The sequence below is a fragment of the Lindgomyces ingoldianus genome (assembly GCF_010093535.1).
Source record: "Lindgomyces ingoldianus strain ATCC 200398 unplaced genomic scaffold BDR25scaffold_13, whole genome shotgun sequence".
In the NCBI taxonomy this organism is placed as follows: Eukaryota; Fungi; Ascomycota; class Dothideomycetes; order Pleosporales; family Lindgomycetaceae; genus Lindgomyces; species Lindgomyces ingoldianus.
Window position 1 is genome coordinate 242,851 of NW_022985174.1, and position 23,767 is coordinate 266,617.

At 50.0% G+C, this 23,767-nt stretch overlaps 12 protein-coding genes across 12 annotated transcripts; 5 read left to right on the plus strand and 7 right to left on the minus strand.

Moving 5' to 3' along the window:
• Positions 1 to 81: 81 nt before the first annotated feature.
• BDR25DRAFT_354081 (uncharacterized protein) lies at positions 82 to 3,862 on the plus strand (the record flags this gene model as incomplete). Its single annotated transcript, XM_033695253.1, has 23 exons — positions 82 to 213; positions 267 to 355; positions 389 to 531; positions 573 to 621; positions 647 to 1,037; positions 1,061 to 1,236; positions 1,296 to 1,353; positions 1,423 to 1,477; positions 1,532 to 1,547; positions 1,584 to 1,598; positions 1,646 to 1,822; positions 1,856 to 1,910; positions 1,966 to 2,073; positions 2,215 to 2,454; positions 2,482 to 2,619; positions 2,689 to 2,724; positions 2,757 to 2,869; positions 2,904 to 2,997; positions 3,058 to 3,124; positions 3,183 to 3,382; positions 3,430 to 3,458; positions 3,525 to 3,584; positions 3,643 to 3,862. 23 exons carry the CDS (start codon positions 82 to 84, stop codon positions 3,860 to 3,862), a joined length of 2,661 nt encoding a protein of 886 aa, XP_033548393.1.
• A 46-nt stretch (positions 3,863 to 3,908) lies between these two features.
• BDR25DRAFT_354082 (uncharacterized protein) lies at positions 3,909 to 4,812 on the plus strand (the record flags this gene model as incomplete). The annotated part of the gene is made up of 9 exons (XM_033695254.1): positions 3,909 to 3,932; positions 3,961 to 4,016; positions 4,053 to 4,106; positions 4,152 to 4,353; positions 4,394 to 4,438; positions 4,493 to 4,545; positions 4,576 to 4,621; positions 4,648 to 4,727; positions 4,764 to 4,812. 9 exons carry the CDS (start codon positions 3,909 to 3,911, stop codon positions 4,810 to 4,812), a joined length of 609 nt encoding a protein of 202 aa, XP_033548394.1.
• Positions 4,813 to 4,846: 34 nt separating this feature from the next.
• BDR25DRAFT_354083 (uncharacterized protein) lies at positions 4,847 to 6,714 on the minus strand (the record flags this gene model as incomplete). Its single annotated transcript, XM_033695255.1, has 14 exons — positions 4,847 to 4,993; positions 5,078 to 5,161; positions 5,219 to 5,303; positions 5,354 to 5,441; positions 5,476 to 5,505; positions 5,568 to 5,609; positions 5,641 to 5,679; positions 5,711 to 5,781; positions 5,839 to 5,895; positions 5,936 to 6,130; positions 6,156 to 6,364; positions 6,431 to 6,443; positions 6,469 to 6,581; positions 6,625 to 6,714. 14 exons carry the CDS (start codon positions 6,712 to 6,714, stop codon positions 4,847 to 4,849), a joined length of 1,263 nt encoding a protein of 420 aa, XP_033548395.1.
• A 321-nt stretch (positions 6,715 to 7,035) lies between these two features.
• Positions 7,036 to 7,876, plus strand: BDR25DRAFT_354084 (uncharacterized protein; the record flags this gene model as incomplete). Its single annotated transcript, XM_033695256.1, has 6 exons — positions 7,036 to 7,065; positions 7,119 to 7,195; positions 7,241 to 7,259; positions 7,303 to 7,426; positions 7,494 to 7,600; positions 7,682 to 7,876. 6 exons carry the CDS (start codon positions 7,036 to 7,038, stop codon positions 7,874 to 7,876), a joined length of 552 nt encoding a protein of 183 aa, XP_033548396.1.
• A 30-nt stretch (positions 7,877 to 7,906) lies between these two features.
• BDR25DRAFT_21034 (uncharacterized protein) lies at positions 7,907 to 9,464 on the minus strand. Its single transcript, XM_033684643.1, has one exon. It carries the CDS (start codon positions 9,194 to 9,196, stop codon positions 7,937 to 7,939), a length of 1,260 nt encoding a protein of 419 aa, XP_033548397.1. The 5' UTR covers positions 9,197 to 9,464; the 3' UTR covers positions 7,907 to 7,936.
• A 1,035-nt stretch (positions 9,465 to 10,499) lies between these two features.
• On the minus strand, positions 10,500 to 12,064 carry BDR25DRAFT_333690 (3-oxo-5-alpha-steroid 4-dehydrogenase). Its single transcript, XM_033692862.1, has 3 exons — positions 11,562 to 12,064; positions 11,290 to 11,493; positions 10,500 to 11,234 (listed from the first exon to the last, which is right to left on the minus strand). The coding sequence occupies exons 1-3, from the start codon at positions 11,640 to 11,642 to the stop codon at positions 10,656 to 10,658; spliced, it is 864 nt and encodes a 287-aa protein (XP_033548398.1). The 5' UTR covers positions 11,643 to 12,064; the 3' UTR covers positions 10,500 to 10,655.
• A 287-nt stretch (positions 12,065 to 12,351) lies between these two features.
• BDR25DRAFT_222155 (P-loop containing nucleoside triphosphate hydrolase protein) lies at positions 12,352 to 13,230 on the minus strand (the record flags this gene model as incomplete). The annotated part of the gene is made up of 3 exons (XM_033685057.1): positions 12,352 to 13,028; positions 13,071 to 13,136; positions 13,191 to 13,230. The coding sequence occupies 3 exons, from the start codon at positions 13,228 to 13,230 to the stop codon at positions 12,352 to 12,354; spliced, it is 783 nt and encodes a 260-aa protein (XP_033548399.1).
• A 500-nt stretch (positions 13,231 to 13,730) lies between these two features.
• BDR25DRAFT_285045 (glycoside hydrolase) lies at positions 13,731 to 16,689 on the plus strand (the record flags this gene model as incomplete). Its single annotated transcript, XM_033688152.1, has 5 exons — positions 13,731 to 14,060; positions 14,112 to 14,600; positions 14,753 to 14,883; positions 14,935 to 14,980; positions 15,029 to 16,689. Exons 1-5 carry the CDS (start codon positions 13,853 to 13,855, stop codon positions 16,687 to 16,689), a joined length of 2,535 nt encoding a protein of 844 aa, XP_033548400.1. The 5' UTR covers positions 13,731 to 13,852.
• A 180-nt stretch (positions 16,690 to 16,869) lies between these two features.
• BDR25DRAFT_342296 (uncharacterized protein) lies at positions 16,870 to 18,772 on the minus strand. Its single transcript, XM_033693707.1, has 3 exons — positions 18,602 to 18,772; positions 18,048 to 18,550; positions 16,870 to 18,002 (listed from the first exon to the last, which is right to left on the minus strand). The coding sequence occupies exons 1-3, from the start codon at positions 18,689 to 18,691 to the stop codon at positions 17,180 to 17,182; spliced, it is 1,416 nt and encodes a 471-aa protein (XP_033548401.1). The 5' UTR covers positions 18,692 to 18,772; the 3' UTR covers positions 16,870 to 17,179.
• Positions 18,773 to 18,953: 181 nt separating this feature from the next.
• BDR25DRAFT_285047 (aldehyde dehydrogenase) lies at positions 18,954 to 20,970 on the minus strand. The gene is made up of 5 exons (XM_033688153.1): positions 20,906 to 20,970; positions 20,757 to 20,848; positions 20,614 to 20,701; positions 19,317 to 20,561; positions 18,954 to 19,264 (listed from the first exon to the last, which is right to left on the minus strand). The coding sequence occupies exons 2-5, from the start codon at positions 20,790 to 20,792 to the stop codon at positions 19,134 to 19,136; spliced, it is 1,500 nt and encodes a 499-aa protein (XP_033548402.1). The 5' UTR covers positions 20,793 to 20,848; positions 20,906 to 20,970; the 3' UTR covers positions 18,954 to 19,133.
• Positions 20,971 to 21,234: 264 nt separating this feature from the next.
• BDR25DRAFT_259978 (oxidoreductase ucpA) lies at positions 21,235 to 22,431 on the plus strand. The gene is made up of 3 exons (XM_033686621.1): positions 21,235 to 21,496; positions 21,548 to 21,999; positions 22,046 to 22,431. Exons 1-3 carry the CDS (start codon positions 21,460 to 21,462, stop codon positions 22,310 to 22,312), a joined length of 756 nt encoding a protein of 251 aa, XP_033548403.1. The 5' UTR covers positions 21,235 to 21,459; the 3' UTR covers positions 22,313 to 22,431.
• On the minus strand, positions 22,432 to 23,351 carry BDR25DRAFT_303079 (uncharacterized protein). Its single transcript, XM_033689935.1, has 2 exons — positions 22,798 to 23,351; positions 22,432 to 22,747 (listed from the first exon to the last, which is right to left on the minus strand). The coding sequence occupies exons 1-2, from the start codon at positions 23,080 to 23,082 to the stop codon at positions 22,688 to 22,690; spliced, it is 345 nt and encodes a 114-aa protein (XP_033548404.1). The 5' UTR covers positions 23,083 to 23,351; the 3' UTR covers positions 22,432 to 22,687.
• Between the last annotated feature and the right edge of the window lie 416 nt (positions 23,352 to 23,767).

A 23,767-nucleotide genomic window follows, 5' to 3' on the forward strand; every position in this document is an offset into this window, starting at 1 on the left:
CACGATTCGGAACGGCCATTTGCACTCTCCTTTGGATACCACTACCGTCAAATTTTTTTGCCATGGGTTATACGCCTAATGATGGCGATGCTGTTTACGAAGATGACTAGGATTATTACAGTTGGTTCAAAGAGCGGGTTAAGAATTGGTGTTTTCTGTATTCACGGAGCTCTATTTTGGTTTCTGTATAGCTCGTTCACATTTGGAGTTCTGGTTCGCGACATGCGTTTCCATAGAGGGAGAGAGTAGGCTCTACGAACTGATAGTTCACCATCAATCCATTTGATCTAATTTCAGAATTGCCTCATTTTCATCGTTCATTCCGTTCTGCTTGTCCGTCGTCACTTACTCAATTGTCCGAGTTGCTGTTCCCCTCCGCTGAATCTAGTGGCACGCGGGATTACCCCTCCTGTAGCCGCCCTGGGAAGACCCGTCTTCCTAAATTTCATCCACTTCTTCTCATCCTCTGGATATCACACACACAAGCTCGACATCGTACAATGTTTCGCTCAATTTCCGCTTCAGTAGTCCGTGTTTCATATCCCGACATTAACACTCAACACCTCATCCAGCGGGCTTGAAGATTGGCAATGAATTTGACACATCGCCAGATTCCACATTGTGCCTTGCGGAGTTGTTGTCTGAGATGCTTCTGTCTCCCTTCATCGATTGGCGAGCGCCCCTTCAGCACACGCATAACGGCGGTTATGCACTTTCGCCCCGGCGCGTCGTTGTCCATCGTCTCGAACCTCCCGTCGGACTTTAAACGAATTCCGTATGAGATGGATGGGGGAGTAGTTCGCCACTTGTGGATATTCGGAGGTTTGGTGTATGTGGCGCAGAAGCAATTCGCATCACATGCCCGTTATCGTCGAGCCGCCTCTGTTAGAGCTCCGTCCACGTTCCGTGCAACATGGACTGTGCGATGTGCGGCGCGATCCCGTTGGATCCTTCCTTTCCTTCGTTGGCTTGCAGGCGCACCCGAGGCCATCATCAGGATTCCAGGATCGAACGTAGAACGAAAGTTCCAGAAGCCAGTAGACCGTGCACATGCAATGAGCACGGAAGTTGTACATCTCTCCGGATTGAGCCTTCTCAACGGTCAGCTATCCAGCGTGGCGGGAACCTGAAACTGGTGTGGCGGCGTAGAACGATACTTGGTGTGGCACAGTTTGCAGAACACGCACGGATATTCCGCTTAGAGTTGCTGATTGAGTTTATTGTACAAGAATTGGTGTGAGAAGCTTACGTCTTCTTTTCTCTACTCTAGCTTGGCTACAGCCGGGAAATGCTAGCGTTGGGAAAGCGTTGGGTGAAACTGTGCGACCTTACCATGGCCATGAGGCGGAGACTGTGCCACTGCAATAACTTAATACAGTCCATCGGAATGCCTTACCTATCCATGCAGACAATGTTTCGGAGTACCATGATCTGACTATCGATAGGAACGCCTATCTCCGCATCTTGCTTTTCTGCGGTGCTAAACATAAGCTTACTTCTCACCAGAGGCAAATGTGTGGATGTTTTCCAGCTCAGGCATCCATGCAGTAATACGCTAGTTAGCGTTCCTGTGAGACTTCGAGAAGCTTTGTCAAATTGTAGAACTTGTGGTTTCAGGGTTTTAATGTGGCAAAGTAGACTCGAGGGGCCGATACTATACGATGCAGGACCCCAAAGAGGACGGTGAGTTCGAGCGGAATGGGGTGAGTCTCAAGAAGCCAAAGTTGCTGTCGATGAGTATGTTGATCCTTCCAGGATATCTCATCACCACCGTAGCTCTCCTTTCTTCCCCTTGTCCCCCCGACCCTAAAACTATAACCAAGTCAACTATTTCTATGTTCTGAGTGAGCACAAGAATGATGAGAGCTCGAAAGCCCCGTGCTACGAAATACCCGCGGAGGAACGGAGCGGTGATCCTTCCACTCATTACTGCTTTCCACTCTATGTAATTAACGGACGTTTCAGCAATCCTTAATACCTGTGAACCGGGGGCCTACAATGGTAAGCATCAAGAGGGGAAATGGTGTCGAGCAAGCTACTCCGTCAGCCAAATTCTACACTGCTATCTACCAGGTTGACCAAATTAATATAGACCCCATTTTGATTCTACCTTTCCTTCTCTTTTCAATTTTTCGCTTCTCCGGCCTTTAAGATGGCTTTTGCCATCTCGCAGAGCTAGAAATTAAAGCCTACAAAGATTGCCAGGCCGATTAGAACGAGAACTATGACAGTGATTCTGAAGATGCACTTTGTGTTAAGCTGTGCGAAATGTGGGCGATGGTAGATGTAGCAGTCGATGTGTTCATCTCCGCACATGCCTACCATATGATTCAACTCTGTAGAGATACAACAGGTCCCATAAGAGAGCACCTTGTGAAAAATCTCTGGCAAATGCAAACTCCGTCCGCTATCGAAAGCACTCAAACTCATATCTCAGACGCATCTTCTCTTCGTGTATTACCCGTCGATATGTCCAGCTAGCTCCCATTCAATGGAATTGGATGTCGGAAAGAATTGATGCAGGAACCATCACAGGAATCCACGATTGATGTCATAGCAAGCTATTACTGGATTATTGAAGAGCTGCGTTCGGATCTGATTACAACTATATCTCCACACGTGTCCATGCGACTACAAACATAAGGAGAATAAGGAGAATAGTAAGCGGGAGTAGTATCCAGAGTATAGATATGTGATATAATCTCAACCCGGGCGTTGGTGCGGGTCCCGGGATGTTCCTATGCTTATGACAATAGTCCTCTCTCAAGTCGGATGGGGCCAAGAATATGTTCACTAAGCTATCTGTTAGGCAAGGCAAGCTGTGGCATCTGCCACTTATGGCACCCCTTCTTGCACCCCTTTTCTTCTAGTAACGACAGTCCCCTCGATCTCGCTGACTGCAGTTCATTCTACGAGGAGATTAATAGAGGAGCACAATACGATACGAACGCAGTAGGATCAGATCTAGTGAACCAAGCCCGCATCATGGAGCGATTTGTGGGACTAAATTGAAAGGGTGAATTCCATGTAATCCTTAGATATCTGATCAGCTGTCAGTGCTCCACGTTAGCTGGGATTCAAGGTTTGATGCCTTGGAAAATTCGGACGAATATTCCAGTATACCGTTAGTAGAAGCAGCGCATGCAATCCTCGATATTTAGGTGTTCTGTCATGTTTGACAGACCTTACGATCTCCCGTAAGATTGCACGGCTGCCCCTTTTGGCTTATGCGCTGGAGCAACACCAAGCCAGACACCCAAGCCTGAATGAACGAAAACACACCTGTGAAGGGTGTCCCCAGAAATTCCAATACCAAAAAGAGTCGGCACGACATGTCGAGGCCAAGGACCCCGACAAGAGACGTACAACCGCCCATATTCGTGTTCCATAACAAACTACAAGTGGAGGATCAGATGTTAGGACAAGTAGTTGAGTCATACTAAATGCTATGCACCTCCGTGAACTTAGAATAACATATTCTTGTACATACTTAGCAATGAGAGCAGATCCAAGGACTGTCTTAGACTAGAGAGTGATTTGCGAAGATACCTGGAAAGTAAGCACGGTACACGAAAACACAATTTGTCGACGTACTCTCCCCACGCATTAGAAGAAAAACAAGAAATGGATTTGAGGAGACAGCTTTGATCAGCATGTTCAGAAGCACTATCCAGAGCAGGAAGTCGAGATTCCGGTGGAAAGGTATAGCTCAGGAACGAATCGCATTCGCTATGACCTCCGATCCAGATTAACGGTTGAAGAATCTCCTGCCGCTCCGACGTCGAACGCGTGCTCTAAGTATGACTGGGCCTTGTTTGAAGCCATTGACTGGATCTCTAGCTGCGGGAGCTTGCCCCTTTAAGGCGGTGCTCCCGGTTTGAATTATTTCCTCTTTGTGAAAAGCAGAAATGAAGGAGATGTGTCGGATATTTGTTCCAATCAATTATGTAGCTGATCTAGGGAGGTTCAGCGAATCGGCCACCAATAGCAGGCGATGAGAATAAATCAGGGTTGAGGTGAGCTTGGTGGTGGTCGAAATTGGGTTTGGGGAGATTGGCGGTTTGGGTTAAGTTCATGCCAGGACCCACAAAAAGATACTCGCAGAGGTAAGTGTGTCTAGAATGGCCATTTGTTCAACATGCGTGCAACAGTGAGACATGTCTTTCCGACATTGCCTCCGGCCATTCTTGGGATTTTCTACGCACTACAATACTGAGTTACCTAATTGACCCCCTATCATACAATAAGCCCGCCATGAGTTATGTGCAGCACTCCAAGCAATGCAAGCCTCGAGAACAAGTCTCTTTTAAGCCACCCAGCAATTTAATCCTTCGGCTTCTTATCTATGGTAAAGTGAGTGGATTCAATTCTTAGAAATGGCTTACTATTCCAGTGTGTACGCCCAAGTGTTCGGCTTATGGATATACGCGGTGGCCTAGTGACTAAAAAAGTCGAGCATAGTAATAGAAACGACTGTCATAAAAGTTCTTAGAACAAAGACTCGTTAGGCCTGAGTTTTAGACTCATACCGGATAAGCGGTCAATGTGTGCAGCCTGTTGCGCCAGGCAGTGAAGCAAGGTTGACTGCGTCGGGGGGAAGTTTTCGTATCAGCTACTTGAAGTGAGTTCAATGTCACGCTGAGTCAGTATGAAGCTATGGAATTAGGCGAGAATTTAAGAGAAGTGAATAATGGATGGCTGCATGCAATTTTCCAAGCCTCTTCAATGTTCACTTCACGGTAGCTAAACCTGCGCCCACATAGCCGCTTCCCACAGGGGCTAGCTCGAGTGACCTGGATTGATGCACTCTAAATCATTAGGAATCCTAAGCCGGCAACGAATAATTTCACACATTGTGACTAACGAGACAGAGGCGTGCATGACGACAGATCTTTCGGCCAATATCATGCTCATTAATAGCTTCGCTACGCACCGCAATGCTACACATTACTAGACTCTGGCGAACCGCGTGAAAAACATCTGCGAGGATGGACTTCCTTCACAATATTCAATTACTAATCACCTAATACACGAAAGGCAATATAAACTAAGAAATAGGCTATAGAATATATGAGACGAGGAGGGAGGAGGGAAAGGGTCTCTTTAAAGTGAAGGGGAAATAGAGAAGAGCAATTTTGACCTGGTTGGAGTCCGCATTGCTCTTTATTTACCATGCCAGAAAGCCTCTTATACTAGCACATAGAAGAACACTTTAAACTAAAGAGGGGGTGGAAGATCCATGGAGGGTCAAACAGCTAGGCTCAGGATATTGAAGAAGAGCGTCGCAGGGTGTTTGCAGGATACTTAGCAGATTTGGCGCGGGTCAATCTTCATGACAAAGAGGTGTACGAACCACTCGACTAGGAATTGGAACATATTCTGAAAATCCAATTCGTAACGACCCTCTTGTATACTTAGTCTGAATCTAGGCATGATATCGTCTACAACAACCCCAATAGTAAGCCTACCCATTACAATGTAGAGATTCCCAACGCCCCCAACGCCCTCAACAGCAAAATTATATTAGGGGGGATTCTTTTAAATTAGCTATAAGGGGTTCAAAAGACGCAAGGCGATAGTGAGGAGGAAGTCTTTCCCAACGTATATATCTTAGGACACTATATTGATGGATATACCGACTAGTTGGGCTCCGCAGGCAATTTAGATTTGAAGATGTTGCTTGAATGGTTGAAGGTTGCCAAGAAAATACTCGAAAAGACCTGGGAATAATATTGAAGGGGCTGAGACTCGTTGGTGACCATGAAGAATACGGAAGTCATGCTGAATAGGAGCATACAAGCTAAATTCTCTTATATCTCTCATCTCTAGACAAAGAACTTGCGGAAGTCATCACAGAAGACGGAAAACCCACAAGCGATTCGTTCAGATGCATAGCTTGTTGAGTTCGCTCGTGTGGCTCAGCCATCTAGAACACCAATAGAGTGTTGCGAGAGCGTTCAAAGGCATTGCATGGAGCGTAGATGAAAAAGCGACCTTTGATTGGGCATTCAAATATCTAAGGAGGTCCGATATGGCCGTAAAAGGCGAGAATTCACTGATAAGGACAAAGAGAGGGGTTGAAGACGAGGAAAAGAGCCCAGCCTTTTCTATTGTCCTTACGTTTTCGCAACTAGGCGCCGTCAATGATATGCTACCTTCTGCCGAAAAGAGCTATCAAGAGGATTAGAGTGAGCAGGAGGGTGAGAGAAGAACAGCAAAATGGGAAGGGAGGGGTAAATAACCTCATACCCAAGTCTGCTCCAAGGCGACTATCGGAAAATCTGTCTTCTAGCTTAGGTATTAGGCGATTTCCGTTTGCACCCAACATCTCGACCGCATTCGGAGGCGTGACAGATACACCATCCTAAACTAGTCCAATCCCCACTCTTAATAGTAAGCTCGAGAAAGATTAATCCCATCAGCCACGTACCATCAACACTCCACTACCTCAATCTCTAACCCCCGAACAGAGTGCGGAGAAAACCACATAACTCAACATCCTCCCTTATCCACCTCACGTCGGGATTCTTCCCCACGACAATTCCAACGCCATCTAAGCGTAGTCGTCTTTTAGGGTCAAGCTAACCCTAGCAAGCGGCTCTCCATTGTACAGCATGTTATCACAAAACGTGGAACATAGCTATGGGGAAGCCCACATATTAAACGTCTTGCCAGAACTAAAGGGAAAGCGAACAGAGTGTAAGTTTCTGTCATGGTCCATGTTGGGCGACAAGATGCAGTAGAAGGAATAGCTTTGCCTCAGGTTTACACCCACCTAACAAACATGATCTCTAATTAAAACTTACACCTAGTAATTGCCACCTCTTTATTCATTTAAGGCTCCTTCGTACTTTAGGGTAGTGCAACCCTCCCTATACGAAGACTACTGTTCAAGCGTTCAGCCGTTGCAGATGACCACCCCTAGAAATACGCAGCTTGCATATGGCTTATATGATAATGCTTTATAATTTCCCTACCTACAGTATCGAGCTTTAGCATGGAGTGGAACAGACATCTAGTTTGGAGTCATCATTAATGGTCCTTCTTTCCTTCCCTCCAGCTGAGGTTTGCGTGCATGCGTAGAACGACCCGGGTGCGTTCGATTAAGTCAACTCTAGACAGACAAATTCCCATTCGGCATAGCATATCATAGAGAGGTCAAAAAGACGTGGAAATTAAGAGGACGGAGCGAGAGGTAGGACACAAGGAGGGGAGAGGGAGGAATCCCCGTGCGACGAAGGAACAGGCGCAAACAGCCAGTCTAGAAAGACAAAGATCGAAAAAAGAGGCTAAGCGGGACAGAGATACGAAAGCCTCAAACAACTTGCTAAAGGCATGGTATGGTATGGTTTGGTATGGTATCTGAGCCATTCCCTCGTTCCTCCTTCAATAGCACTTCCACAACAACACTGCGAGAAGAAGAATAGTAGACAGTAATTACAAACAATAAGAAGGTTAAAAACTCGCGCACAGTAACATACACTCCACACCAGTAAGCGTGTGTGCACGACCAACTAACAAAAGAGACTCGTACCGCCTTGGCGCAAATTCCTCAAAAACCGATCAATCAACCAATGAAAAGCGAGAGAGGGAAAGAGGGGTGCATCTACACATTTTTGAACCTTTGTGATGATTACTGTATATATATAAACCCATCAATGTCTGCGTCCGGGAAAACGAGCTACCCAATATGACACGACAGAAAAGAGTGGGGCCAACGACGGAAGAACGCGAAATGCACCGCACCAGGGGCTTGATTTGGTGTCTGCTGATACCCGCTAACACGACCGGGCAATGCAATCTCTCAACCAAAACAAAAGCGATTGCTAAAGACCATAAACCACCAAAAAAAATGAACGCCGGCCAGGATATATGAATTTGGGGGGGGGGGGAGGAGGGCGAGTAGTACAAAGAGGGCTTTTAAATATATATAGACTTAAAAATTCTGCGCAATGCCTGAATTCCCTTGTTGCGGGAAGACGGATGGGTTTTCGATCCTTGTGTTTCGCCTCGCAGATACGTCGCGTATGACCGGTTGCTGGCCACCGCTGTATCCGTTGTCGCCGTACGGACCTGGCTGATAGTATCCGTTGCTGTCGTAGTATTCCTGGGGGTTGTTAACAGGTATCGGGTAATCACCAGAAGTGTCAGATCGGTTAGCTGCAGAGTAGGACGACGATGCATTCGAGGGTCCTCGGTGGATGTCTGAGCGGTTTTGGTTGGCGTTGGGGCCGGCACCGAGAGCACTGATACCTTCCGAATCCAGCGTCTCGCGTCGACCGTTGAGCAAGGGGTCGACGGAATGGCCATCAGAGTAAGTTCCCTGTGTTGGTGATCCTGGGCCTCCAGGGTTGCTGCCGCCATCCGAATACGTCATGCCACTGTTGAGGGTCGTCGAGGCTTTACGGTTCGAACTCGTGGTGGTGTTTCCCCACCCTCTATATCCGCTCTGGTCCTCGGCCATCTCCGTTGCCATACCGACAGCGGGCAGCGTCGGATCATTGTTGGGATTGAATCCATACTCTTCCACCTCCTTCCGCCTCGCTTCTTCAGCGCTCTTCCGTTGCTTGCGTTTTCTCCACAAGAATATTCCCGCAAGAACCAATGCAGCGACCACAACAACTGGAATCACCACAGCGATGGCTGTTTTCCCACCAGCGTTCAATCCTCCACTTTTCTGTTTACCGTCCAGTCCCTGTAGCGAAGGCGGACTTGATGATGAAGACGGTGCAGCGGATCCTGCCGGGCTCCCAGTCGTGAGTTGTGGTGTGTCTGAGTTCGTAATAACGGAAGTGACGACGATAACTGATGGTGTTTCGCCTGGAATTGACGCTGATGGTGTTATGAACGAGGTAATGACCTGTGTCGACGGCGGCCTAGACGAGGCGGTGACAACGGACGTTGCTGGCGGGTTGGAGGATGCAGGAGCCGATGAGGATGCTGGAGGAGGAGTGGAGGACTGCGGCGGTGGCGTCGAGGAAGGTAGTGTCACAGGCGTCGAGCTCGGCGCGGTAGGGGAAGCTGAAGAAGACTCAGTTAGGGGCGGCGTCGAAGACGGAGGCGGCGTTGAAGTGGGAGTGAGAGTGGGAGTAGGAGATGAGGCTGCAGAAGACTCTGTTGGCTCTGCGCTTGGAGAGACGGATGAAGAGACAAAGAAACTCGACGTACCGGGTCCAGTGTTATTCGACGACGCCATTGCGAGCAAGGCAGACGAGAGAAATATGAAAGTTAAGAAAAGACGTCGCTGGCACTCAGGCGACGATGAAATTGGGGTCGTACAAGGAGTTAGAGATGGTAGTCGCAGAATGTGTCAGCGAGGTCGCAGAGAGAGAGAGGAGGTGGTGGTGTCGCTGGAAGCCGGTAGGCCGCGGGCAACCAAAACCCCAACAACTGGGATTATGACGATGGTGAATGGACAAGAAGAGACCCAGGCTGTTGAGCACGACACAATTTGGGGCCTCGACCGGAAGGTGAGGTGGGTTTTCGCAGACGAGTGGAGAAAGCGGGTGAAGGAGAAGGATGATCCAGTTGAGCGCTAGCCCTTGTAGCAGCCGACGGGGCCAATGCGCGCAGTGCCAGGACACAAGGACGGCTCTTTGCGACGGCGGTCCCAGTATGCGAAGCGAGTGTGTACGTATGTAGAGTAGAGTCCCCTAGGGGCACGCGTTTCCAGACAAAAATTAAAACCTCAAGGGCGCTGGCTGGGACAGCATCGACGATGTGCGGCCGTCAATGGGTGCGCTGCTGCTTTTGATTCACGCCAAGGCAGCCCACTCCCTCAGTGCTGTGGCATCGAGTGGCCTGTTCAGACAAAATGCGGAGCAGGCGGCCCCAATACTTTCTAGCGCCGGCCCCTTTGGGCAGCTGAGGAGGCTGATATGCGACGCTAGGAGGATGGCGATCCGGTCGGCGGTGGCTGTACAGTCCTTCCTCCATCTCATCATCTGGAGACACCCCAGCCCTATACCCATTTCAAGGACCAGAAGCACGTCTGCAGCACGGCGTTGTAGCAGGTGAGAGCATGGCAAGAGGGATGACACGATGCCATTTCCAATGCCATCATTCACGAAGCTCGTTCACTACCCCAGTCCCTTCACCCCGGCTCTCATACATCATATCCTCAACGCGCCTTGTTCTGTCGAATGAGCAGTCGCGCCTGATTGGCCACTCTAAATTAAGCCCTTGACACGAGCAAAGTTCCCCCCAAGTGCGTTGCATGCGCCATCTGGTGCGCTGGTCCACCTGCAACATCTGACGACACTTTTTCCATCGAGGGCATCGAGTCCTCCGTGTCCCCACCGTGATGCTCGGGTCCGGCCCGTATAGATTGGAACACGATTGCCGTCTTTTCCTTTTCCAGCAGTCTCGGGGTCAGGTGCGCGAGCAACACGAAGTAGCAGGATGTTCAATAATTTGCCATGCTCTTTTCGCGTTTGTCATGCTTGAACGTTTCATTTAGTGCTGCTGCATGGAACTCCTCTGGATCCCACTAGTCTTGTGCGCCGCTGTCTCTCCTTCGGCTCGCCTGAGGAGGGTTATTAGACATTCCTGATACATAGAAACGGCGTATATACAATGGCAGCGCAAGGCGGTGTGATGACTGAGCAGTGGTTATACGGTTTGTTGTACTGCAACAACACTCGTCCGCGCAGCCGTTACACCAGGCCGGGTATGATGGCCTTCCTATTGCCAACCTTCTCCTTACCAAACCTCTGTATATACCATCTCTTGCCCTGAAGCGCTCTTGGGAGCATTGTGGCAATCTCGTTCACCAAGAACATCCTGGCAGGGCCGCAATGCCACCCACCTACCATCCAGAAGCCCGCCCATTCGATCCATTCGCAGAGGTAGTGCGCATACAGCACGTATTTAAATAGCCCGTTCTTCGGGATCATGTACACCTTGTGCACGCTCTTGGGCGGCTTCCCGAGCTTCTCGGCTTCCTGCCTCTGTTGGCGATCGGCTGCCCTTCGGATCTCGCGCAGATCGTCATCGTGGAATATGTTGCCCAAAAGGCCCCAAGCCCAGAGTACCAGTCCTATCTCCATGACCCAAAATCGCCCTGCCCAGTCGTGCACAGTTGTTGGGCCGTATCCGGCGAGCCAGCCCCCAATCGCCGTCGAATTAAATATTTGGAACAGAAATGCCAGGGTCCAAACAAGAGGATGTATGGGCGACATGCTGGGGTTAAGAAACAGCGGAGATAGAACGGCACGGTAGGTGTAGTGGATAACCTGGAGAGACTTGTCAGGAGCCGTAGCAATAGCGCGGCATCAGAAGGTGACGTACGAAGCAACCGGCCATAGTCCAATTGCCCCATGGGAGCTCTTCAATCCCCAGCTCTTTAGGTAGCGCGTTCATGATGTAGACCAGCGTTAGAAAGCCTGCAGATTCCATTGTGGCCCATCCAATGGCGCCTGGAATGTTGAAGCGGAAGTTGGTCGACGTCTTGCCCTGGGGATACCAGTCGAGTAGCCATTGAAACGCTGTAATCTAGTAGAGTCAAAGCTTTAGTCGTACATTCTCGCGGTTGTAAAACTAGGTCGACGATGCCAACGTACCACAGGGAAAAACTGCCAGATGTAGCATACGAGCTCCCAGTTTTCGCGGGACGGAGGTAACCAATTCTGTACTATCGCCATGGTCACAGCTCCGGATTTCCGTAGCGCGTGAAACTCGAGTAGGAGGCGTGCTGATGTAGGTGGTGGGCGATGTTTATTGCTGGTCCTTGCTCCTCGAAGCAAAGTCGTGAGGTCATAATGGTGCCAAGCCGTATCGACATTTACATTGGTTGCTTCTTGCTTGAACGCCGCCTCAAAAAGTCAATCAAATCGTTTCTTTATTCCGTGATGTATGAAGAGTCCATGCTTGGTGATTGAAGGATGCTTGGCAACATTGTTGGCACGGGCTCTGCGATGAATGCAGATGGAAAGTGAAGGGGACTTGTATTTTGCAGCACTGCAAGGATCAACCAGGCTTCGAAAATCACACAGAGAGAACTTGCCTCACCCAGCTAATTTGATTGGTTTTAAATCTAAATACTGGGATCTTGAATTTTGTCCAGGCGGTAAAGGGCTAGGATAAGGCCGGGTAAGAGTGATCACCATGGGATTGCTCGGCACGCTGTCTGGGATTTAGATAAGCAAGATGACTTTGTTACACAGATTTCCTATATAGGCTAACCCTCTTCTATACTTTTCTTGAAAATGAAGCATCTAACGGAGCAATTCACCAATGTCTCAATAACACGCCTATACTCTCGTGCGCATCTTTCGAGTTCAGGAACTAGTCTTCTGGGCCTCTTGCACGCAACAGGGCACCTTGTCAAAGGATACTATATCCCATTAGAACTCATATTAAACTTACCATTTCCTCGTCTGATGCCTTATCTGTTCCGTCCCCAACCCCCTGCTTCTCCGGAGTCCATGATTCATCGTCATTACTATGAACAACTTCATGAACATCCAACCTACCCTCGATAATTTCTCTCCCATTCACCAAATCATTCTCATCTGCACGCTTCCCTGCGTCTTCTTCATCCTTTGCAATACCTGCCTTGACGTGTCTATACACTAGTCTGCTTCTCGCAACGTGGAAATTCACCTCGACGAACCACAGCTCGTCCATTAGCTCCGCGGCATCCTTCCAGGGGGGCTTATTGAGGGACAGATAGTTTCCTTCGAAAATAATAATGCGGACGCTGGGCGCGATGGGGATGTCGTCGGCGACAGGGTCTTTGATCGCGTGGTCGAATGATGGAGCAAAAAGGGTCTGGGTCTCTGGGCAGAGTGGCTCGCGGAGTTTCTTCACAAGCGTGAGGAATGAGTTCCCGTCGAAGGTGAAAGCTGCGCCTCGGCGAGCGTGGGCGGATACGGGGTCGGGCATGGCGTCGAGTTGGGCTCGAGAGAGGTGATAGCCATCCATTGGGATGAAGGCGGCAAGAGGGCTGCCTATGTGCGTTCCTGGAGAGTGTTTTGCTTGCAGCCCATTCAAGCGAGTTGCAGTTATTGCTGCGAGGGTGGTTTTACCTGGGAATGTTAGATAAATTGGGACGATTGAGTTGATCTTACCCGAGCCTGGTATACCAGATATGGCGATCAGAAGGCGCTTCGATTTAGGGACATCTTTGAATTTCTCTAGCATGCGGGTTTAGTAACGCTTCTACACCAATCGCAAGAGCAGTAAGATACCCCAGGTCTTGCTCACGAGGCGATCGACTTGTTCTTCCATCTTGAAAATTGCCCCACCCCTCAAGCTGATTTAAACAGACTGGTGCAGTTCAAGGCAGTTTTTATGATTTCTGTGAACAACGGGGGAATGAGATCACCAACCCGCCGATCTCACAGTTTGATTTCTCACTCGTAGTTCCCATAGGAATGTAGACCGTGGGATGCTCGACATAGCGCTGTGCGAGGCGAGACAGCCTGAATTAGAGCGTGTGACGTCGTTCGCGGGGGGTGAGCTGGGGCACGTGATACCCGTATTGAAGATAGTGGGCAAATTCCATTCCGTACACTATCGCGCCTGTGGGATTTGCCATTGCCGAGATTTCAGGAGGGGAGAAAAAAGATCTTTGGCTGTTTGGGGCGTGAAAAGAACCGGACTCCTCCGTGGAAGGATTGACCAATAGGTACGGACGACAAAGACTAGGACAGGGGGTGATGGAGAGAGATATCTGAGCGTGGACATGGAGGCAAAGCCCAGGCCTCCTCCACTAAATTCCACCTGATCTTTGCCGGAGACATTTGTGTTCCTGGGCTTCGTGCAGAGAAGCAAGAAGAGATGGTTTGAGACAAGCAAGGACACTATTCTCATTGGTCGCTGACGGATCCGCCATAGCTCCGAGCCTGAGATGCAGCTACCAAGTTGCCGGTGCCTCATCTGGATTATCCTTACTTTGCTTGCATCCACCCTCATCTCAGCCGATGGCATCGCTTTGAGTAATGCCTCCCTGCTATGGGGTCCCTACCGTCCGAATCTCTACCTCGGGATTCGCCCAAGGGTGCCAGAGAGCCTGCTCATGGGATTGATGTGGGGTAGACTGGGAGACAGAGCAAGTAGTACGTTTGATGCGACCCGAGACTATTGTATCGCTACTAAAGGTGTCTTAGAGCTTCGTCACACCTGCGAACAGAATGAGCGAATGGACGGCTACGATTGGACCGCGTATGATACCCGGAAGGGAGGGACACAAACCATCAGAGATGCTGAGAACATGGTGGATATCACCACCGAATTTGTCAAGAAATACGAAGGACAAACTGCAGGGAACTGGGCATTGAGGGTTCGAGGGACACCCAGGGATGTCGCGACTGCCGGCCTTAGGACGTCGGTAGTGTTCTACGTAGCCATGGAGAAGATGGATACATGTCCGGAGTGCCGCTTGGAAGCGGCAACGGAGAAGAAAGGGTCAGGAGATGACTTGACTGTGGAGGCTGTGGATATTCATGTCAAACACCCCGGACTTGGAGCGTCGGTCATACATATCACGGGTCTGAAGAGCACGGAGCGAGCCGATCGACCGAACAACACAGGGACGCACGAAAACACGTTTGTAAACAGCATGAATACGACCGAGGACATGCTGTGGCAATCGAAGTGTAAGCATGGGCATTTCTTCTACAAATTCAGCATTGAGTTCTTCAATACAATTATATCCTCCATCGACTTAGCGACTGCCTTCGTTTCTCTGCTTCTAGGTTACGTCCTTCGTTCTAATTCTCAAGAGCTAACAATTGGCCTCTGAACGAAGCCCTCTTCCAAGCAGTTTTGCAAGAGAATCGCGAAACACGGGGAAATGACGCGGTGAACTGGTATCTTCCAGACAGCCCGGGAGCAGGGAATGTGCATTTCGTCCAATTAGTGTTCCAGGACGATTTCGAGGTCAGCCATGTCAGTCCGTTATATTAGGACGAGCCTTTGCTAACTCTATAGTTTGACATCATCTATTCCTCCCAAGCCGCAAGCCGCTCCATGACCTGTATGTTGTGTGATACTTGTAACGCACAACTATTGCTAACACCAATAGCTCCTGAACTCACGAAAGAAGTCAAGAACAATTTCCAGTCGTTCCAATCGAGATTCTCAGCAGTGTTCAATCCCAACACGCCTTTCGGTAGCGAATCCCACACAGTCTTCTCCCAAACCTTGCTCTCAAATTTGCTCGGCGGGCTGGGTTATTTCTACGGCGATAGCCTAGTAGACGATTCACACGCTCCCGAATACGAAGAAACAGCCCCAAACTTTTGGGAGAAAATCGCTGAATCCCGAGTCCGCGCAAAACATAGTAGCAAAGGCTCCTTTGAGCTTTTCAGCCATGTGCCTTCCCGCCCATTCTTCCCGCGAGGCTTCCTTTGGGGTGAAGGGTTCCACCTCCTGCTAGTTCTGGATTGGGATCTTGACCTTGCCTTGGAAGTAGTTCGGAGCTGGTTGGCGCTCATGGACAAGGATGGCTGGATCGCCAGAGAACAGATCTTAGGCCCTGAGGCACGCAGCAAAGTCCCCAAAGAATTCCAAGTCCAGATGCCGCAAACTGCCAATCCCCCAACTCTGTTCTGGATCGTCTCTAGATTCATCGACATGCTGTCCGGAAAGACAAAGTACGTGGGTCACGAGTCCGTCTATCTCAGCCAGCCAGACAGCGGTAAGGCTCTGCTAACCGAGCTCTACCCTCTTCTTCAGCGGCATTACGCGTGGTTTCGCAGAACCCAATCCGGAAACATTGAAGAGCATTCAATCCCACAAGCCTCTCTAAACGAGGGATACCGCTGGCGTGGCCGAACCCCTGAACACAACCTTGCATCTGGCATGGACGACTATCCTCGTGCGGAACCACCCAATCCCACTGAATTGCACCTCGACGCCCTATGTTGGGTCGGCGTCATGGCCTCCGTCCTTCTCCAGCTTGCCGAATACACAGCCCAAAGCCCGGAAGAAATCACAACATTCTCAACTCAACTCGCAGCGATTTCCCAAAACATAGACGCGTTACATTGGTCAGAGGAACAACAAACATACTGCGACACACAGGTCTGGGAAGATCATCACGCATACACCTGTGTGCAAGGCTACCTTTCGCTCTTCCCCTTCCTAACTTCCTTTCTCGGCCCAACCCATCCCAAGCTTAACGCCACCCTCAATCTCATCCGCGACTCAAGCCCCGAGGGCCTATGGACGCCGTACGGCCTCCGCGGTCTAAAACCTAGTAGCACACGCTACGGCACAGGCGACAACTACTGGCGAGGTCCCATCTGGCTAAACATAAACTACCTCGCCATATCTCGACTCCTAGAGCTTGCGACAACTCCAGGCCCGCTACAACACCGCTGTCGAACCATCTACACGGAGTTACGACGGAATGTCGTCGAAACTGTCCACTCCTCATGGCGTACCACTGGATTCGCGTGGGAGCAGTATAACCCCGAAACCGGAGATGGGCAGCAGACACAGCATTTCACCGGGTGGACGGCGCTGGTAGTGAAGATTATGGCGTTTGCAGATTTAGAGGATAAGGAGGAGGGAGTTGGGAGGTTTGGCGGGTGGGTTAAGGATGCGAGGGAGGGAGCTGGATGGGGGAAGGGGGGTGGCGTGGCGGGTGTGGTAGTGCTTATGCTGGGGGGGTTAGTGGTGACGAGGAGGAGGATTGCTGCGCTTTTTCGGGGTGGTTGGAGGCAGGTTAGGGGATTGTAGGAGTTTGGGGTGGGAATCTCGCAAGTGTCCGGTAGGTTATATTGTGTTTATAAGAGGAGCAGGAGGAGTGTGGATGTCTTGAGGAGATAATATATACATACGTAACCTCATACGGTGTGTTAGTAGAGAGCCACTGCATACTATTAGATGCTACAATTTAGGGAAGAACGACCAGTGATTACGGACCGTTTTAGCATCCTTTAGCTAGACCTTTGAATATAGCAAACATTCCTTAGTTGTATATTACGTTCTGTAAGCAGAGCAAGCATGCCAGGGACATAACATGCAGTATTCATAACCTCACACCAGGTTACAGTTGGGGGTTTTCCCTATAGAATCTTCTCTTAAGACACAGGAGACATTCACTTGTTTTGGTATCAAACTATCCATCCTCCAGACTACGCCATGCAGATCCGTTAGAATGCAAAAGGATCCAAAAACACCGCCCAAATGCCATAAAACACCCCGCCACGTAGAGATAAAAGAAGATCTAAGAGTCGCGAGCCGCGCCCTTGATTTGGAAGCCGCCAGGAGGTTGTGCCTTTCCGCGGATTTTGAGGTCCACGCCAGGAACCTCAAAGTCATTGAAGGATGGCGGGTTGAAGTCGTCTTTCAATCGACCGTAGGATAAATCTTGGCCAGTGGTGCGCGTCATCCTGTCCTTGAGTGGGATCTGGACTGGCTGACCGTTCTTTGTCATCCGTGAAGCAAGGCTACGCACGCCAGAGTTCGCAGTCTCGTCAGTCGCGTCCGTTCGACGGTGGTTGCTCACGTCCGTCTTGTGGGGGAAGACATATCCGGCTTTGTACCTGTCTCCCTTGAAGTCATTCCACGACAGTCCGCTCGCTGACTTGGCAGGTTTTACGGAAGTCGCTGTGAGGTCCTCGTCGTGAGATCCATAGCGATCATGCACCCAGGCGGTTCCGGCTTCCGCTCCATCCCTGTCCCGTCGGGACGGACGGGAGTTCTGATTGCCACGGTTGCGTCGGAGGGACGAGCCACCTTCATCAAAACCCAAACGCCCATCACCCTCGGCGGCTGGCGATGCGCTACGGTCTCGGAGCCTACCGTAATTCCTATCTCCTGGCTCAGACCTGCCATTTCGGCGAGACTGTGGGAAGTATCTGTCGGTATCTCCGCGTTGACGGTCGTGATGGCAATTGTTACGGCGGTCCCGATTACGATCTTTTGTTACGCCTTCCCATTCGATACCCGGGACACGTCTGTCTGCATCGCGGAGTCTCGGTTGCTCTTCGCCGTATGAATCGTCCGTTGACGAAGCTTCATCGTACAGAGATACGTCAAAGTTCATGCTAACACGGTCAATTGAATGCCTTCCATGTATAGTTTTAACGGACCTAGGTCGTCGGGCAGCAAAATCTCCATCGTGATCGACGTATCCCGCCGGGGGGTGGCGGAGTCGGTTTTGGGGGCGCCTGTCTGGATTCTTCTTGTAGTACAGGCTCTTTTTGGCCGCTCCCTTAGGTTTCTTGTCGCCTGAGTTGGCCTGCCGCACAGAAATCTGAACGTTCGGGTAGGAAGGGTAGCGCCTAGCATCTCTAGGAGTCTGTGCCGAAAGGTGGCTAGCGTCGGTAGCGCTCAAAGCCTTAAGAGCCTGCGCCGCCACAGCCTCATCAAGGTATTCGAGGTTGAAGGAGCTGTCATTGACCCAGTGAACAACGGGGTCGTACTCAGAGAAGTGCAGGTTGGCATAGACTTGAGGATCGTCTTCCTTGAAGTCGGTAGAGGTAACTTGGACGTTGACCTGCTCGGCAATGGGAAAGAAATCGTCGACATCTTCGTCGTAGATAGCGGGACGCATGCTGGAATCCACCTGAGGGTTCTGGATCATAGTCTGCTCCTAGGCGCAGTCAGTATGAAGAGACAACAGCCGCGAAGTTTTTGAACGGACCGTGTCGAGTTCCATCGGCTGCGGGATGTCCACGTCGCCGTCAAGGTCGATGTCGAAGTCTGATTGCATGGTTAACGTATTGTCCGACATGTTTGCCGCCTGAAGTTGACAGGAAACAGAAGACAGTGCCAGGAGCCAACAGAGAGGCTTTCGTGGGACCGTGGTGGTGAGGCACGGTGGGGATTATCGCGGTGAATGCTCCGGGCGCGAGATAAATGGTTCGCGCCGCTAGCGTGGTGCACGGGCCCGATAGCATGTGATATCATTCCCTGCAACGCCACTTCCCTAGCCACATAGTGTGGCTTAGCATGGGGCAGTCGTTGGTACTCAAACGATCATCCTGATAGTTTTACCAATTGCTCTCCAAAACCCAATGCAGATCTTTCAAGGACTCTATAGCCTTTTGTTCTACTACAGAGAAGATTTCCTTATGTAAGGCTGACGAAAGAAAGTTCCCCAATCCACCCATGCTTTCCGTTCTCCTTGGTTCACCATATCGTCCTGGGCATCCATCCACTCGCCTGCCTTACGGTCAGCCCTCAAGAGTAAATGTCCCAGTCTTAGTGATCAGATATTCAGCAACTGCAACGTCTTTCCCTGATTCCTTTCCATACCCCGACTGCTTTATTCCGCCAAATGGAGACTCGGCCGCGGAAGAATTGCCTGGTCACACAGTCAGTATGGCCCTTCCGTCATCCAGCACTGAATAGCTTACCAGTGTTCATCCCAATCATGCCCGCCTCGAGATTCTCAAACAATCTCCACATGCGGTCGACATTCTTCGTAAAGCAGTATGATGCAAGTCCCATGCTGGTGTCATTGGCAGCTTTGACGGCTTCTTCTTCTGTGTCGAACTTAATGAAGGTACAGACGGGTGCGAATATCTCCTCTTTTGTAATATCCATGTCCGGCTTGATTCCAGTGATAACTGTTGGCTCAAAGAAGTATCCACCGTTCTTCGAGATCTTGTTCCCGCCCATGTGGACAGTGGCCCCTTTTGACTTCGCGTCTTGGACAAGCGCGAGGGCTTTCTGGATGCCTCGTGGTGTTGTCACAGGCCCCATGGTGGTCGCCTTATCAGAGCCATGTCCAACAACGATCTTCTTGCTCTCGGCATTCCATCTTTCCAGAAATTTTTCGAAGATACCTGACTGCACATAGATACGGTTTGCTGTGATACAGGCCTGACCAGCGTGTCGGTACTTTAGAGCGAAGATCTGTCCCATTGCCTGGTCTATGTTTGCGTCGTCAAAGATTAGCACAGGGCAGTTGCCACCCAGTTCAAGAGTGACTTTCTTCAGATTATCTGAGCATATCTTAGCAATAAGCTTGCCAACCCTGGTTGATCCGGTAAATGAGACTTTCTTGATTAGAGGATGACGGCAAAGTGCCTCGCTAAGCTCTGGAGTCTTGTTGAGATCTGTCGTGAGGACATTGAGGGCCCCTTTTGGGAAACCGGCTTTATCCGCAAGATACGCCAAAGCAAGCACAGAGATGGGAGTTTCAGGGCTTGGTTTTACGATCATGGTGCATCCAGCGGCGAGAGCAGCTCCAGCTTTACGAAGGACCATAGCTATGGGGAAGTTCCAAGGGACTAAAGCAGCCGCAACTCCCAGGGGTTGTTTAATCGTAAAGACTCGTCGATCCGGTAAAGCCGGAGTGAATACAGTACCTTGAATTCTCTCAGCTTCTCCAGCAAACCACCATGTGAATCCTGTGGAGTAGTCGATCTCGCCATACGCTTCTGCTCGAGGTTTCCCGGTCTCGTATACAAGTATAGTTGCTATGTCTTCCTTGTTTTCTCTAATTAAGGAGTCCCATTTGAAAAGCATCTGGGCTCTAACCCGCGGGCTGATCTTTCGGTAGCTCCCAAAGCACTCATATGAGCTTTTCACAGCGTCGTCTACATCCGATGCGTCGTTAGTGGGGCATTCTGCCCAAGGCTGCCCGGTCCCAGGATCTTCATATGCGTTAATTCAAGTTTGGCTTCGAGTGGTTGCAGTAAGACTAACCAACTACTTCGAAAGTTTTGCCAGACTTTGACTTTACCCAACTGCCGTGCACAAAGGACTCGTTGCGCAGCAAATCTGGGTTGTTAAGCTGCGAAGCAATCAGCGACTGCGGAGAGAGTTGTAAAGTCTCTAGGCAGACATGCCTTGAACGGCAACTGGTATTTTCCCATTGAGCACATGGCGAATGGATGGTTGGTTTTCTCTAGCAACTGACTTGGACCTCGGTGATGCGGCCCTATGACATAAAAAATGTAAGCCCGAATGAATGAGAAGGGGTATTAGTCAAACCCACAGTTGCTTTATATGAGAAGAAAATAAATGGAATGTTATCACAGCTGAAGTTCAAGTTGAAATTTATCGAGGGTAATCCAAGCATGCGGCGCCAGCAAGCGTCAAGCTTAAAGCTGACACTCCTTGCACGACGACATCTCATCACCCCACCTTTGTCTCCATCCGAGCACATGGCTTGATTGGCGAGAGCAACTGCTGTGTGGGAGCCCAAAGCGGTGGTCCGAAGGCTTGAGATGTTGGAACTGTTTCCGCACTCCCCTGACTGGATCGCCTTGGCAACCCCCCAATTCCCCAAGGCACCTGGATCGACGTCGACTTCCCCTCTTCACACAACCTCAACCCCTCAGCTCTCACGTCGGAGTTGCGGCATGCTTCGGCAATCAGCCACATGGGATACCTAATTGATCTACGATTCCACCTATTGGTGGGGATAACAAATTGTCTCATGCATATGATAACTAATAATGTCTTCGTCTCTGCTGACTCGACAGTCTCCCTTACTCAGTCTACCTATCTTCACAGCTAGCCGACGAGCACACCAGCAATATCAACATCATGGGTCGATTAAATGATAAGGTCGCCATCGTTACAGGTATGGCCCAAATTCCCATTTGTCTATTCAGTTCTTAACATTCGCATCTAGGTGCCGGATCAGGTTTCGGGGCCGGTATATCCCAAGCATTCGCAGGAGAAGGCTGTAAGGTACTTGTCTGCGACATCAATCAGATCGGTGGCGAAGCCACCGTCAAATCGAATCCCTCCATGATGGCATTCCACAAGATGGACGTTACGAAAGGTGCAGACTGGAAGTCGACAATGGACGCCGCGATCCAGAAGTTTGGCAAAGTGGACATTTTAGTAAACAACGCTGGCACTAGTTACAGGAATAAGCCTACAGTGGATGTCACAGAGGAGGAATTTCAGAGGACGTTCGATGTGAATGTGAAAGGCGTTTATTTGGGATGCAATGCATGGGTCCCCCAGGCGATTGAGCGCAAAGAAGGAGGCGTCATCATTAATATCGCGAGTGTTGGTGCGACAAGACCACGACCGGGATTGGTGTGGTATAATGCGTCGAAAGGCGCGATATGGAACGTATGTTTTCCGAGTCAATTGTAAGTGCCAACTAAATATATGACAGGCGACAAAGGGTCTTGCAGCGGAATATGGCGCTCATCAAATCCGATGTGTAAGCATCTGTCCTTTGGTCACTGGGACGGGGCTCTTCTCATCTTTCACTGGGATGGAGGATACACCAGAGAACCGCCAAAAGTTCACGTTCAACGTGCCAATGGGGAGAATTGGCGAAGTTGATGACGTTTCGTCTGCCTGTGTGTTTATGGCTAGCACTGAGGCAAAATTTATAACCGGCGTCAACTTAGAAGTTGACGGAGGCAGATGCATCTAGAGAATGACAGGATGATGAATGTCACCTGGAGAAGAAAGTTGGTAGTCCAAGTGTACCCATGAAGGAAACATGTGCCATCATCGAAGGTATATATTTTTTTTGTTAACCATGACAGCATCTTTCGAACACCCTTGCCTATTATAGATTAAGTTATCTAGAAACAACGGGCTCGATGGCAACGTATGGGATCCATGGGACAGCCCTCGAGCGTAGCGATAACATCACAGACACATTAAATGGAGAAAGTATAGTTGACTGAACAGCGTTGGGTATCAATAAGTGCGTTATCGTATAGCAGTCATCCCTTCGTCCTCATGCTAATAGTACAGTTCACTGTGGGAGACTACAAGAAAGAAAACAGCACAAGGTAAAAGCTTAGTATCGCTGGTGAGAATTACGACCGTCAGTACCATGCATACGACGGGTGCCAGCAGCCTGAGTATATATTAGCAGGGGAATTGGAAACTCGACCAAGAATAGCTTACCTTTAAACCAGGACGGCGTGTCAAAGAACCTCTCAACTTCATCAGAGCACCGGAGACCTTGTCACCCATGGTGGCATGGCGTTTTTGGTGGTGGACTGGAACTCCAGCGCCAGCTGCGGTAGATCGAGTAGTGCGTGTGGTGGTTGTGGTGGTTGTAGTAGTGACAGGTCTTCGGGTTGCCCGTTTAGGACCAAGAAGTCGGGTTTTCAAGCTTGGGCGGGCAGTGGTGCGGGTGGCTCGGGTGGTGCGGGGAGCTGTGCGGTGTGTTCGGCGCATGATAGGCATGATGATCGTTCGCCGGTGTTGAAGTTGTGGATAGCTGAGTGGTTGTCTGAAGAACGTTGGAAGTAGTCCAAATATTGTAGTGTTAGAGTGGGATACGAGACAGAAGAGGCGAAATATAGGTATCTTTATACCCTGTTCCAATTCACAATGAGTGCGCCGTGAAACAGGTTGTTCACACAGCTCTCCAACTTCAGGTTAGGATCATCACCAGAGACGTCATGCAGGGACATCCTTAGCAGGTGATGGTGTGGCGCATAACAAGCGCTCCACCACACAAGATGTTGGCACCATCCGCAGGTGGCTTGCTGTGTTTCAGAGCATTTCCCTTTCGAGTCTGCTCTCCGCCGATACAGTGCGTGGCTGGGTGTTGCAGAGATCGAGACGCGAATGAAAGTGCGCTTGTGGCCGAATGTGGCTAAGTGGGGCTTTGGGACCCTGATTGAGAGGACAAGGTGATGTCATTTCAGCCCTATGCGAATGGCTTCACGTCGTCATCGCGATTGAAAATGTGGGATGAGCGTTTGGTATAATGCAGAGGATCCGGGTATCCCGTGGGCAGGGAATTTGAAAGATTTCTCCGGGCTTAATCTCTTTAATCCGTATCTGGAGTCGACACAACGTCATAGAGCAGGCTTGTGCCAAGCGTGCACGACGATTCGACCGCTCCTTCTCTTCCTTACCCACA

What these genes read in the sequence shown, in the direction of transcription:
- BDR25DRAFT_21034 (XM_033684643.1), bottom strand. Translation starts at nt 9,196, where the DNA reads ATGGCGTCGTCGAATAACACTGGACCCGGTACGTCGAGTTTCTTTGTC.
- BDR25DRAFT_333690 (XM_033692862.1), bottom strand. Translation starts at nt 11,642, where the DNA reads ATGGCGATAGTACAGAATTGGTTACCTCCGTCCCGCGAAAACTGGGAG. An exon ending in TCTGGCAGTTTTTCCCTGTG is followed by an intron (nt 11,494 to 11,561) that starts GTACGTTGGCAT and finishes TGACTCTACTAG; the next exon opens with ATTACAGCGTTTCAATGGCT. An exon ending in GGACTATGGCCGGTTGCTTC is followed by an intron (nt 11,235 to 11,289) that starts GTACGTCACCTT and finishes AAGTCTCTCCAG; the next exon opens with GTTATCCACTACACCTACCG.
- BDR25DRAFT_342296 (XM_033693707.1), bottom strand. Translation starts at nt 18,691, where the DNA reads ATGTCGGACAATACGTTAACCATGCAATCAGACTTCGACATCGACCTT. An exon ending in AGCCGATGGAACTCGACACG is followed by an intron (nt 18,551 to 18,601) that starts GTCCGTTCAAAA and finishes GACTGCGCCTAG; the next exon opens with GAGCAGACTATGATCCAGAA. An exon ending in TTTGCTGCCCGACGACCTAG is followed by an intron (nt 18,003 to 18,047) that starts GTCCGTTAAAAC and finishes TGACCGTGTTAG; the next exon opens with CATGAACTTTGACGTATCTC.
- BDR25DRAFT_285047 (XM_033688153.1), bottom strand. Translation starts at nt 20,792, where the DNA reads ATGTGCTCAATGGGAAAATACCAGTTGCCGTTCAAG. An exon ending in AATACCAGTTGCCGTTCAAG is followed by an intron (nt 20,702 to 20,756) that starts GCATGTCTGCCT and finishes ATTGCTTCGCAG; the next exon opens with CTTAACAACCCAGATTTGCT. An exon ending in CATGATTGGGATGAACACTG is followed by an intron (nt 19,265 to 19,316) that starts GTAAGCTATTCA and finishes CTGTGTGACCAG; the next exon opens with GCAATTCTTCCGCGGCCGAG.
- BDR25DRAFT_259978 (XM_033686621.1), top strand. Translation starts at nt 21,460, where the DNA reads ATGGGTCGATTAAATGATAAGGTCGCCATCGTTACAG. An exon ending in TAAGGTCGCCATCGTTACAG is followed by an intron (nt 21,497 to 21,547) that starts GTATGGCCCAAA and finishes ATTCGCATCTAG; the next exon opens with GTGCCGGATCAGGTTTCGGG. An exon ending in CGAAAGGCGCGATATGGAAC is followed by an intron (nt 22,000 to 22,045) that starts GTATGTTTTCCG and finishes AATATATGACAG; the next exon opens with GCGACAAAGGGTCTTGCAGC.
- BDR25DRAFT_303079 (XM_033689935.1), bottom strand. Translation starts at nt 23,082, where the DNA reads ATGCCTATCATGCGCCGAACACACCGCACAGCTCCCCGCACCACCCGA. An exon ending in CACGCCGTCCTGGTTTAAAG is followed by an intron (nt 22,748 to 22,797) that starts GTAAGCTATTCT and finishes ATATATACTCAG; the next exon opens with GCTGCTGGCACCCGTCGTAT.